At 44.4% G+C, this 13828-nt stretch overlaps 1 protein-coding gene across 1 annotated transcript; it reads left to right on the forward strand.

The window, feature by feature from the left end:
* The first annotated feature begins 1267 nt into the window (after nt 1–1267).
* SFT2D2 (SFT2 domain containing 2) lies at nt 1268–12874 on the forward strand. Its single transcript, XM_011979929.1, has 6 exons — nt 1268–1356; nt 4871–4952; nt 6365–6400; nt 6488–6546; nt 8845–8874; nt 12192–12874. The coding sequence occupies exons 2-6, from the start codon at nt 4884–4886 to the stop codon at nt 12229–12231; spliced, it is 234 nt and encodes a 77-aa protein (XP_011835319.1). The 5' UTR covers nt 1268–1356; nt 4871–4883; the 3' UTR covers nt 12232–12874.
* The last annotated feature ends 954 nt before the right edge of the window (nt 12875–13828 follow it).

The raw sequence follows: 13828 nt of genomic DNA on the forward strand, positions 1-13828 counted from the left end.
CTTGACTCTCTGCCACTATCTACCTTCTTCCATCAGCCCGGTGGAAATATGGTAGGGAACTTTGACCACATTGCTAGATGGAGACCATGCTGGCCGTACAAGGTGAGCCCTGTGTGAATATACATGGCCTAGCTGCCCTGTGTGGTGTTGGTCTCTCACTGGCAGCTGTCTTTGTCCAGCTTGGAACAGCTATTCCCACTTGCATCAGGTGGACAGACGAGCAGGGTCACCAGTGCAGAGACTTTGTTGTCGTTTTTTTCCAAGACAACAAGAGTTATATTCTTGTTGCCCAGGCTGGAGTACAATGTACAACCTCGGCTCACTGCAACCTCCACCTCCCAGGTTCAAGCAATTCTTCTGCCTCAGCCTCCCAAGTAGCTGGGATTACAGGCATGTACCACCACACCTGGCTAATTTTTTGTATTTTTAGTAGAGACAAAGTTTTACCATGTTGGTCAGGCTGGTCTCAAACTCCTGACCTCAGGTGATGCGCCCACCTTGGCCCCCCAAAGTGCTGGGATTACAGGCATGAGCCACTGTGCCCGGCTGTTGTCATTTTTGACATGGGAAAAGAACCATTGGGAGCTACTCACAGGCTCTCCTATTTCAATAGTGTTTTTGGAACTCCTGGCTTCTCCTGAACTTTGCTCCAGGGAGGGATTAATCATGATGGCAAAGAATCAGGATGAGCAGGACTGTCATTAATTAACCAGGATCTGTCTCGCACTTGGATGAGTTGACTGATGCCGGCACCCTGTAAGTACAACATCTGAACCAAGAGTAAATAATGCGGGTGAGAGTTGATGTAGGAGAGGATGACCAGTGGAGCAGCTGCTTGAGTGCCGTCCCCTCATCTTTTCCTTATTTCCTGGGACCCTGCCTGGTGGAGGGTGCCAGGTGGACTCATGCCTTTCCAGGTGTGGTCCTCATCCTGCGTGGGTTGTGGGAAGGCTCTGGGCTGCTCTAGGATTGGCTGTCTTGCCTTCCTGTTCATGAAATGAGTTGTGCTCGAGGCAAAGAGTTTCTGCCTCTGAAGATGTTCAGCGGGAGGCACAGCTGTTAGCTGCTGGAGAGGAGATTCATATCTGCATCATAACTTTACAGCTCTGATAAAGTCTGGATTCGATGACTCCCATCGCCTGAGTGTGTAGGATTCTGTGCTCCTTGCCTTCCCTAGTACAACTTAACACTTTCTAGATTTAATTTTGTGCTTGCTTTGTTTTTAGTAAATGTGTGTGTATATGTATTTTTTTTTTTTTTCAATTTTAGGTTGTTGAGGCATCTTCATTAAGCTGGGGGACCAGGATAAAAGGCTTCATTGCGTGTTTTGCTATAGGAATTCTCTGCTCACTGCTGGTAAGATTTCCCTCCCTCCTCTGTCTTTTCCTCCTACCCGTCTTTGCTATATATTCCCCCTTTTGTCCACCTCCTTTCCCCTTTTGCCCTTCACTAAAATGCATGGATGAGAGGAGAGGGGAATCAGGGAGGTGGGGAGGGAAACGGCCTCCTCAGGGCTTCCTCTGTGAGCTCTGCTTGTGTGGCCAGGTGGGAGGGGTTGCTCATGTGCAAACGCTGTGCTTTAAATTCTAGGGTACTCTTCTGCTGTGGGTGCCCAGGAAGGGATTACACCTCTTCGCAGTGTTTTATACCTTTGGTAATATCGCATCAATTGGGAGGTAACTTTTTTTAAAATCCAATCTTAGCTAATCATTAGATGGGAAAATGGATTTTGGTTGCCCTTGAGGGAGGTGAAAGAAGAGGCTCCAGTAGTTGTAAGGGATTTGGAGAGAAATGGTTAGATTATCTCACATTCATATCTTATTATTTGAAAACATTTTATCTCTTAGTTTGAAACACCTGGGAGAAAGCAGCAACTGTGTTGCCATTGTGATTTTACATGTTCAGGAACTGCAGCACAGAGCAGTTCAGTGATTTCTCCAGGGTTTACAACCCAGTCCTCCTGCTTGCTGTATTCTTATTGCTGTCAGAGATTGAGTTGATGGTTTTCAAAGGGCTCATCACTCCAGTGGCCATAAGGGAAACTCGTTTGTATGAAGTGTCAGACCTTCCCAGACCTGAGTAGCTGCTCATGTGGGCAGGGCATCTGAGCGCTTCCTGGAGGTGGGCAGCCCATTCTGCATGTTGTGAATGCACAGACTTTCCAGGTCAAGCTTTCACACTGATGCTTCAATCACACTGGTGCTAACAACTCCACCCTCTCCAACTGGGAGCCCTGGCCTGGCCTCTACCTGAATGACCTGCAGGAACCTGAACTCAGGCATCTTTTTTCCCCCTTTTCCCTTCCCTTGTGTCTCTGTAAATGGCTTCAGAGTCCTGGGGGTCCAAGTCTCTCCTCCATGATTGCTCACTAGGGCTTGATGTATCCCTGTCTTCCTGGCTCCTTCCTCTGTGTCCCCATGGCTGTTTGTGCTTCACTGACTGACTTGTATGCTCAGTGGGTAAGCATTGATCACACTCTGTGCTGGGCTCAGAGGATACAAAGACAAGTCCAGTTTGGTCCCTGCCAGGCAGACATAGAACTCATGATATAACAAGATATGGAAAGAGATGCTCAAGGAGGGGCAGCTGACACGACCTGAGTCACGGAGGGCTTCCTAGAGAAGGTGATATCTGAGCTCGTCTTAGCTTTGGCCTGTATCACCCTTACCTGAACAAGATGCCTCTGCGGGGTCTCTCTGTCTCCTCCATTGCCCCTCTCCAGGCCATTTTCCACTGAGCTGTAGAGCCATTCACTTATAACCCTACTTAGCCCCCGCGAGTGGCTCCCTGTTTTGTCTCTACAGATGAAGTCCAAATTCCTCAACATGCATACAGTTAAGCCTCTTTGAGATCTGGCTTCACCGTTGTCCCATTCCCTACCCAGTGTGCTTCCCAGCCAGGCTGAACTTCTTGCAGTTCCCAAAATGTCGTTGTGCCCGTGTTAGGTTGTTTTCTTCTTCTGGAATGCTGCCCTATCTGTAGCTGCCCTGGTTTGGTAGACACTTGCTCATTTGTTAAGACCTGGCTCAAAAGCCACCTCTTCTATGAAGCTTTTCCTGATTACCTCCTCCTCTCCAGAACTGATGACCTCTTCCTTTGGGCTCTCAGTATTCCATCTATATTTATGTGCCAGTGCAGGTAGCATTTTACTACACTGACTTGTTAGGTCTGTAAGCCACTTGATAAGGGCTGCACACGTATCTTATTTGTCCCCAGTTGTACCCAAACTTAGCTCTGAGTCTGGCTGGAAATGGGGGATGTTAATTAAATGATTGAGTGCCTGATTCTGGCCACCTGCTTAAAGCTTAATTTATTAGTGCTTATGACAGTAGAATGCTGACCCTTAGAGATGTCTTTTGTTGCCTCTAAAGCTTTCTCCAATACTAACTTTTGGTGGGGGGTTGTTTTGGGCAGACAGTGTAAGTTATAATGTATAGTCTAGACTGAGCATAAATATATGGGTGTGTTGCTTAGTCCAGAAGAGCTCTTTAGCAAATTGCTATGGGCTGGATTCTTCATAGCACTGTGTAGGGAAATAATAAAGGGAGCAAATTGTTATTTTCAGGGCATTTGGGAGTTTGTGTCTTTGCCTGTAGTCTGTTATGGTTTTGTGTATATGCTGTGTTTAATTTTTAGGACCAGCCTTGACTGTTGCTTCTTATTCGGTGTAGGTTAAAGAAGTGTTCTTTTAGTTGGGGCACTTGAGAGTGAAGCCTTGCAACTTAATGGCACTTCAAAGAGAGGAAGACTTATTGGCCGAGTGTGGTGGCTCACGCCAGGTTGATGTGTTAGACACGACAGTCTGCTTCATTTGTGATTACTCTTGCTAGCAATCTCTCATTCATACAGAAAGCATGCTGGGGACCAGGCGCAGTGGCTCACGCCTATAATCCCAGCACTTTGGGAGGCTGAGGTGGGCGGATCACGAGGTCAAGAGATCGAGACCATCCTGGCCAACATGATGAAACCTTGTCTCTACTAAAAATACAAAAATTAGCTGGATGTGGTGATGTGTGCCTGTAGTCCCAGCTACTCTGGAGGCTGAGGCAGGAGAATCACTTGAACCCGGGAGTCGGAGGTTGCAGTGAGCCGAGATCACATCACTGCACTCCAGCCTGGCGACAGAGCAAGACTCCATCTCAAAACAAACAAACAAACAAACAGACAAAAAACCCAAGCATGCTGGGACTGTCTTTTTAGAGCTTTGGAATCCAATAGCTACAGAGTCAAATACCAGCTCTTTGGTAGCTGTGTGATTTTCTCATCTCTAAAATAAGTGTAATATGTAACTCACAAAATTGTTGAGAAGAAATGAGGTAATACATGTAATATCTGGCATTTAGCAAACATTCAACAAATAACCCATGATGATATCATCATCATTAGAATTATTCCCTGAAGATTATGAAAGAAAATGAAATGCTCTACTTTTTAACATAACCTACCTAAGCCTGTAAAGTATGGTTTTTCGTTAAACTTCCTGAGCCTTGTTTGTTTCCATGAGTAGGTATTGTCAGGGAGGCAAGGTAGCACCTCTCAAGGAAAAGACTTATCTAACCTAGTGGTATGATATGAATCTACAGTCAAACCCACATGCATTTACAGCCTGGGTCTATCATTCCCTAGTTGGGTGGCCTTGGATAAAGTAACTCTGTGGGCTCTGTGTGGTAATTGTTCCTACTTTATGGGTTGGTTGTTGATGGATTAAATGAGAATAATGTACAAAAGGCCCTTCAGCGCAGTGCCTTCTACAGAATAAGAGCTTTTCAAATGTTAGCTACTGTTGCCACAGGAAATCTTGGGGTGGCGACTCAGTGTGCCTAGTGCAGTTCTGTTCTGAACAGCTTGTGTGGGTGTGTTTGCCTTTTAGTACCATCTTCCTCATGGGACCAGTGAAACAGCTGAAGCGAATGTTTGAACCTACACGTTTGATTGCAACTATCATGGTGCTGGTAAGGTCTGCTTTTTAGCTGGACTTCTCAAATGGGAGTTTTTATTTCTGTTGTATAAGATTTTTTTCCTTTTAAACCTAAGGAACTCTTCTCTTTTTCCGTTCAGCTTGACTTATTACCTTATTCCTATAACCATGTGGCAGAAGGGAACACTCTACCTAATGCCACGATCCCCTCCTCCCCTACTTTGTGTTTCAGTGGGTGTCAAGGTGCTACCAGTTCTGAAAAGCACCTCTAGAGGGCATTGCTTGTCAGATTAGCCAGAGTGGTATGGTGGTAGTAAGGGAGCTCAGACACCTTCCTGGTGACTGTTGAAGCCACACACAGGCAGGGCTTAGAGGGAATAACTCAGAAACACAGGACTCATTCTCTAGGGTGGGTGTCCTGCCTTATAGAATGGCCTCTTTATTCCTCATTATCTGACTTGGAGACTTATTACTGTTTTTCGTCAGTCTCCCCAAAGTGGGAATGGCCTCCATATGGCCTGTCATCCTTATACCCTGCTCTGACAACATTGTCTTCAGCTTTGTTATAGCTTCCTGTCCCATTGACCCCAAATGCCTCTCATTTTTCGCCTATTTTCTTCCCTGTGGTTGTCAAAATCATCCCAGACCTGCACTCTCTGGACTTTTATAACTATTACAATTTGGAACTTGATGAACATACTTTTATTTTTAGTTTCATTTGTGTAATCTCATTTGTTCAAATAGGTGAGTTCTCAAAAGCTGTGACCACATTTACTATTTATTTTGTGTCCTTTTAGAGTATTGGGCATGATGCTGGACACAGAGAATGTTTAGGACATATTTGAGTAGTTACTGTTACAGAAGGATGGCGAGGAAAGGCATGGCTAACTGCTCTAGCACCAGTTGTCCTTGGCCAGCCTCAGATGTCCACGGCCTGGACAAGTCTCCTGTAGGAAGAGCTTTCTAAGAATGGCCTTAGGGAAAGTGTTAGGTGATAGGTAAACAAATAACTGGCATGCTGACTGTGAGATTGATATCTCATGTTAACCTTTGTCCTTGCATGTGCTTTCTGCTGCAGAGACTAGCATTCGGTAGAAGTTAAAATAGATTTGTGTTAAGCTTTCTTTAGTGCATTCGAATGAAAAGATGGATGGACGGATGAATGGGTGGGCCTGAAATGTGATTTGTTTGCTGGGCAGAGGTTCTGGGAAAACTTGAAAGTAAAAGAACGTCTTTCTCTTTTTAAGCTATGTGAATCTTTATTGGCTAGTTTGATTTCGTGGAGATTTTTAATTGTTCTGCCAAACATGGGTGCTCAGGTGGGTTAACTGCTTTGAGATGAAGGATGCATAAGTATTGTGCGTTTGTCAAGAATAACAAGTTTTGAGTTTTTTTTTTTTTATGCCATGTTATTGTCATTAATTAATGTTTCCTTTCTCCCTTTAGTTGTGTTTTGCACTTACCCTGTGTTCTGCCTTTTGGGTAAATGTATATTTTAATTTTTCTTAACCATTTTGGCTTTTGCCCTTTGTCTCACACTCTCCTATAACCATATTATTATTTTTCCAGTGGCATAACAAGGGACTTGCACTTATCTTCTGCATTTTGCAGTCTTTGGCACTGACGTGGTAAGTAACCTTTTAAACAATCCCCTCCCACATAGCCCACTGACTAATGTAGCCGAAGGAGATAAAACTCACATATTGTGGGTGGGAGAATTAAGAAAACACAGAAACTCTTTAATTTAAGGATTCTCATTGATGAAAGTGAAGTCAGGCTCCAGAGCAAATGCCCATCAACCCAGCCCACTGCCAATAGATGGCATTAGTGGTCTTGAGTGGTCACAGGAGGCTGCTTGCCTGCTGTGGCATTTTTGCTGAACTAATGGTTGATTTTTGAGATGTTACAAATATTATTAAACCACTCATGTCCGGTAAGTGCAAGGACAATAAAAGTATTATAAGGGATGTTAAAAAGGCTTGTGAGTCCAATAGAGGTTAACAAAAAAGGAAAGCGGTAAGAAAAATAATGAGTGTTACATTTGTGATAGAATGAATCATTTAACAGAAGGACAAAGAGTGAATTGTCAGCAGGAGATGAGGAACAGTCACTGACGAAATGGAAAAACGTGTGTCTGTGGGTTGTAAGATCTGCGTATGTGCTTAGAGGCCTGTTGACTTTTGGTAATTCAGCTGAAGAGCAGGAAATTGTAACTCCAGAGCCAAGCATAGTAAAAGGGACGCTGGAGACATTTTGTGAAACCATGAATGGGGCTGTAGGTTCTTGGTCCTTTCAAGCCTATACGACATCAGAGTGAGGGGGTGGTGACACACGTGGAATCTGTAGGTTCCAAGACATTCCTGTAGTTCTTTTAAAGTGTATCAAGGGGTGGTATCTGCCAGAGCAGTTTGAATATAGATGTGACTCACCTATTTTTGAAAAAAATGTTTGCTACAATGCAAAGAAAACAGGATTCTGGACATTTTAAAGTTCCCAAGAATTGGTTTAACTCCTATTTGGTAGAAATGAATCTTGAGACTGCAAGCTTAACTCCCATCCCTCCCTTTAGCAATTTTGGACTTTTGAATAAATATAGTTTCATATTGCCTTTTGGAATTTACTGTGTTGACAAGTAATTGAGCTTCTGTACATGGGAAGTATAAGATATGGAGAAGGATGGTGGTGTGTGTGTGTGTGTGTGTGTGTGTGTGTGTTTAAATGCACATTTGAGTGGTAGACTGTTTATATTTTGATTTTCTTCTAGGGCAGAAATTGGTACCCATATACACACACCTTGCTTTGCTTATAGACTGATTTTGAATCCAGTTTCAAAGGTTCAGCATTCACATGGGTTCAGCTGAATAGTGATATTCCCTTCAACACTGACGTGTTCTGACTGTGTTTGCTTTTCTAAGGGTGACCAGCTTACAGCCTGCCTGACACACAGTGCCTGGTTCTATAGCGTTCTGGAGCCTCTTCCTTGTGTGGGGTTCCCTTCTAAGCAACAGGGCTGAGCTAACTGGGATTTACCAAAATACCTTTGGACATACTACATTTTCACCCATAGAGTAGTTGGTAGCAGTTTTTCTTCTTCTTCTTTTTTATTCTCTTTTCTCTTCTTTTAAAATTAATAGGAGCAGAGCAGAAAATTTATCCCAATTGGGTAGAAGTTAAATTCTGTTTAGAATTTATAAAATGTTAGGAGTTCAACTGTGCCAGGTATGGGTGGCTCACACTGTAATGCCAAGACTTTGGGAGGCCGAGGTGGGAGGATTGCTTGAAGCCAGGAGTTTGAGACTAGCCTGGACAGCGTAGCAAGACCTGGTCTCTGCAAAAAAAAAAAAAAATTAAAAAATTAGTCGGGCATGGTGGCACATACTTAGTCCCAGCAATTCTGGAGGCTGAGGCAGGGGGATTGCTTGAGCCTCCTAAGCTTGAGCCTAGGAATTCAAGGCTGCAGTGAGGTATGATTGAGCCACTATATTCCAGCAGCCTAGGTGACAAAGCATGACCCTGTCTCAAAAAAAAGGGGGCGGTTCAACTATTCTGGGTTTTATTTGTTACTTTTTCAGAATAGAGTTTCTGTGCCATCCAGGTATCTGAAATCTGACTTTTAGGTGATTGCTGCTAGCTCAAGGTTACAGCAGTACTGCAGTGAGGCTGAGGTCATAGGGGTTATCGCCACATGAACCTTTTGCCCTTCTTCTGTGGCTGCCTGTCTGTACATGGCCATAGTGTGTGTGTCTAGGTACACATACATGTATATGCGTGGGCCTTTGTGTGCACATGCTCACCCCCCAGGCTGAGGATGGAAGAGGGTCTGGATAAATCGATGCAGGTACTCTTAAAGCTCAGAAGCCCATTCCGCTGGATAATCTGCTACTCCCTTCATCTCATTTGACCCTTTGTTTTGTTTTTCATTATAGGTATAGCCTTTCCTTCATACCATTTGCAAGGTAAGACTGTGTATTTGGAAATACGATTTCTGTCATTCATTTTAATTTAGAGTCTGCTTTCAGAGAGTACATCTTATTTTATTTATCTTTACTGAAGTCTTTTGAGCCAAGTAGACAAATACTATACATCTCATTTAAGTAAGTTTAAGGTCACTACACCACCCACTCTAATTATGCAACTAATGATGGATATTTACCCAGGTACATCAATTTCCGATGCTGTGAACATTCTACTCTTATATATAGTGCGTATATGCACATTGTTACTCTTTTAACCTGTAGCTTTGAGTAGGGTTTTTTTTTTCTTTTTTTTTTTAATAAAGGTGAATGTCATTTAATGTCACTGAGTAAGATATGGAGGGATCTCAATTCGTGCTTCTTGAAATATCCCACTGCTGGAAAAGTTTCACAAGAGTTTATAAATGGAGAGTAAGCAGTACCAGGGCTTCCTAACTAGCAGTGTGACCTCGAGCAACTCTCTTGACCCCTCTGGCCTCAAAGCATTGATAAGTAGACTGAGTTGGTCTAGATCATCTCCAGAGCCCTCTTTTAGCTCTGAAATTCTAATACTCCAAACCTCTTTAAGCACTTTCAGTGATGACCCTCTCAAAATTAGCCACGTGATCTTTGCCTCTGACTTTGTTCTAATGCAACTATTTAACTTCTATTTTTTTTTTATCATTACCTGTTAATTAAAAACAAGCTTTTTAAAAAAACTGTACTGGGCCGGGTGCAGTGGCTCAAGCCTGTAATCCCAGCACTTGGGGAGGCCAAGGCGGGCAGATCACACGGTCAGGAGATCGAGACCGTGCTGGCTAACACGGTGAAACCTCGTCTCTACTGAAAATACAAAAAAATAGCCGGGCGTGGTGGTGGGCGCCTGTAGTCCCAGCTACTTGGGAGGCTGAGGCTGGAGAATGGTGTGAACCTGGGAGGTGGAGCTTGCAGTGAGCCGAGATCACGCCACTGCACTCCAGCCTGGGTGACAGAGCGAGACTCTGTCTCAAAAAAAAACAACAAACTGTACTGAGGAAATGAAAAATTATGCATGACTTGGGAAGGAGGAAGAGCAATCTTATGTCTTAACAAATTCCAAGACTGTTGCTGACAGTGATTTGAAAGTGCTGAGGAGTGATTGATTGGATGCGAAGTTAAGCCTTTCAAGTGAAAGGTAGCTGAGTGGCTTCACTGATAAATTCTAGGAGAGTAACAGTTATGAAATACTCCATGCAGACCTGGCTGGTTTTGGGGCCTGGTGGCTTTTCTGAGAAGAATATGGGCACGGATGTCCTGGGAAGCTAGATTTTTATGTGAAGTAAGCCAGAGTCCATCATAACTGAGGATCCAATGAGATACTGATCAGCCTGCCAACATTTGAATATTTCTTGGTCCCTGAACCAGCTACATAATTTTCAGGGTCCAGTGCAAAATAAAAATGTGAGCTTCTTGTTCAAAAATCATAGGCCGGGCGCGGTGGCTCACTCCTATAATCCCAGCACTTTGGGAGGCCGAGGCGGGTGAATCACCTGAGGTCAGGAGTTCAAGACCAGCTTGACCAATGTGGTGAAATCCTGTCTCTACTAAAAATACCAAAATTAGCCGGGCGTGGTGGCCCGCATCTGTAATCTCAGCTACTCAAGAGGCTGAGGCAGGAGAATCTCTTGAACCTGGGAGGCGGAGGTTGCAGTGAGCTGAGATCACACCATTGCACTCCAGCCTGGGCAACAGAGCGAGACTCTATCTCAAAAAAAAAAAAAGATTATGAATTTCCAGATGGCAACATCATCAAATCAAGGCATGAAACCCAATGTGAACCCTTCTAAGTATAGGGCCAATGCAGTTGCACAGGTCTCATTCGTGAAACTTGCTTGGAGTCATTCATCAGAGCTTCAGGCTTGATCTGGATTGGCATGTATAAAATTTATGTACAAGTGATTCATAGAATGATGGAATTTTATTTGAGATAGTGAGTTTCATGTGCTGAGCAAATGAATTACTCCTCTAGTAGGGAGGGAATCACAGAGCTAGATCCCACCCTTCTATTTTTTTTTTTTGAGATGGAGTCTCACTCTATGGCCCAGGTTGGAGTGCAGTGACCCGATCTCAGCTCACCTCAGTCTCCAACCTCCCGGGTTCAAGCTATTCTCCTGCGTCAGCCTCCATGCGCACGCCACTACTCCAGGCTCATTTTTTGTGTTTTTAGTAGAGACAGGGTTTCACCATGTTGACCAGGCTGGTCTCGAACTCCTGACCTCAAGTCATCAGCCTGCCTCAGCCTCCCAAAGTGCTGGGCTTACAGGCGTGAACCACCATGCCTGGCCCCACCCTTCTATTTGTAAGTTCCCCTAGAATAGCTTTTCCCATGGTGTTCCACAGAAAGTGTTTCTGTGGAAGAAAAGAGTTCTATAATCAAGTAATCTGAGAAACAGGTTAAGCAAAATTAGGTAAGTTCCTCTTTGCCTGGCTTGCTAGATCCTTCCATATGCTATGTGTATTGTGAGCTGCCATGAGGGGGACTTACGTGGCCATAAAACCCTTCTTGTGCAGAGACTCTTCTGGGACTACAGTGCAGAGTGTATCTCAAGAAATGCTGCCCTGGAATCATCTTGATATTAAATGCAGTGTCTATTCATGGAAATGCATCCATTCCCCTCTCCCTCCCTTATGTGACTCCCAGTGTCCTTAGTGCAGCACAGTTGAGAACGTGGAACAGAACTGGGGTATGAGAAGCCTAGTGCCACATTGCACAATGTGGTGTGGTGGTGGAAATGGAGGTGCTTGCTTGGGTAGAATAGTAATTTCTTGAAGACCAACTCTTCCTTGCACCCTCTACACTGAATTCCAAGCAGTATATATCTGTGATGAGACTAATATAGTGTATTAATAAGTGCTGAGAACCCATAGTGGGCTCCCTTCTGCTGCCTGCTTAGAATGAAGAAAGGTCCCAGTTAATATTTAATGCTCTCAGTGCATTCTGTGATTTTGGCCGATATTGAAGTGCAGCAGTCCTGACTGACTTCTTAGTTTCTGATAGTCTGTATTATCTTTTTCTCTGATTATGATGACTATTCCCATAATCAGACTGTGGAGTAAGTGGGGACATCCCCTCTTACAGATGAGGAATTTGGAACTCAAACAGGACAAGGAACTTTCCCAGGATAGTACTACTAATAAATGTTGAAGCTGCAGTTTGATGCTGTGTAGGTCTGATCTTTCAATCTAGGTGCTTTCTACTCTGCAGCTTCCACTTTGGGTGCCCTCTAAAGTGCCTTTGGGGTGACGACGTCCCACTCATCTTTGTGTCTTTTCTTTCCTAGGGATGCTGTGAAGAAGTGTTTTGCCGTGTGTCTTGCATAATTCATGGCCAGTTTTGCGAAGCTTTGGAAGGCACTATGGACAGAAGCTGGTGGACAGTTTTGTAACTATCTTCGAAACCTCTGTCTTACAGACATGTGCCTTTTATCTTGCAGCAATGTGTTGCTTGTGATTCGAACATTTGAGTGTTACTTTTGGAAGCAACAATACATTCTCGAACCTGAATGTCAGTAGCACAGGATGAGAAGTGGGTTCTATATCTTGTGGAATGGAATCTTCCTCACGTACCTGTTTCCTCTCTGGATGTTGTCCCACTGAATTCCCATGAATACAAACCTGTTCAGCAGCAGCAGATAACCCTTGGGTGCAAGTGATTCCCAGGTGGCAAAAGGCAGCCCCATCAGAGATCACAGGGGAGCAACAGTAAGGGACAGAGTTTTGGGGTCCAGTTGTCCCTCAGCGTGGAAACCATCACCACTGTCCTGCATAGAGTGAGTCTGCTTCTCCTCTGGCATCTAAGAACAAGTGACTCTGCTTTACGCAAGCCCCTGAAGAGCCTGGCCGTGGAGTGAGGTAGAAAAGAAGCACTTTTTGGTGGTATATGCTGTTTTGGAATTTGAATCTAAGCATTCTTGGTGTTCTGATTCTACGCCTGACTGTGGAATGTATTTTCTGACATTAGGTGAAGGCTCTTTTTCTCTTGGGTTTTATTTCCCATCCCTCCCTCCCTCTCCCTACATATCTTTCTTTATGACCTCCTGGCACTAGATGGGGAAAGAACAGAGCAGCAGCAGAAAACACTGCTATTTCTTTTTGGACAAGAGCCCATAAGAGGTGAAAATCCTGCTGTTCTCAGCTATATTTTTTTTCTTCATTATTTATAAATGTTTGCTTTTAAACTGATTTTATTTTCCGTTCTCCCCTGGCGTTGGGCCAGGGGAGAGTGGGGTGGGAAGACAGATCCCTGCTGTGCGGCCAACAGGAAGTAGGCACGCCTGCCCAGTGACCTTTAAATAGTCCTGGTGTTTGCACTCAGCCTGTGCTGGGGACACTGGGGAGGATCCCATAAACTGCAGGTGGTCTCTTATCAGCCTGATGTCTAACCTACAAAGTGCTTTCGTGTCCATGATCTTACCTGGTTCTTATGGACAGCCTTGTAAGGAAGCAGGGATTGTTATCCCACTGTTCAGTCAAGGGAATCAAGGCCCACATTGGTTTTTGGGTCCACCCAAAGCCACAGCTTCAGCCTCCTTCATGACCCAGGGTTTTCTGGCCTGTTTCTGGTTGTGCCTCCTGTAACTGCCTATGACTGTTTTCCCCATTTTCATCAGCCAAGCCATCTCCTACCTGGCTGTCCCTGCCCATCTCTTTTGGAAGCTTCTTCCTGGATCTGTAGGATGTTCACTGTCCCTTGTGTTCCCTGTCAGCTCCTCCTTGTTGCCTGACCACCATTAGTACCCTGTCTTGTCAGCCAGTGTTCCTGGCCCTCCAGGACTTCCAGAGTCATCCTACAAATTACATTTATCTGGATTGCCTTTCTGCTCTTTGCACAGGGCCAACTGGTCCACTAGGGCTCCTCCTCTGTCACCACTAAACTGAAGGAAGTGACCTGATGGTTGTCTCCTTGCTTGCGGCTAAT

Source organism: Mandrillus leucophaeus, unplaced genomic scaffold (assembly GCF_000951045.1).
Source record: "Mandrillus leucophaeus isolate KB7577 unplaced genomic scaffold, Mleu.le_1.0 Scaffold207, whole genome shotgun sequence".
NCBI classification, from domain to species: domain Eukaryota; kingdom Metazoa; phylum Chordata; class Mammalia; order Primates; family Cercopithecidae; genus Mandrillus; species Mandrillus leucophaeus.

Bases quoted from the DNA above. Each gene is read 5' to 3' on its own strand.
- SFT2D2 (XM_011979929.1), top strand. From the start codon at position 4,884: ATGGGACCAGTGAAACAGCTGAAGCGAATGTTTGAACCTACACGTTTG. The intron at 6,547-8,844 runs GTAAGTAACCTT...TTTTCATTATAG, and splicing joins CAGTCTTTGGCACTGACGTG to GTATAGCCTTTCCTTCATAC. The intron at 8,875-12,191 runs GTAAGACTGTGT...TTTCTTTCCTAG, and splicing joins TCCTTCATACCATTTGCAAG to GGATGCTGTGAAGAAGTGTT.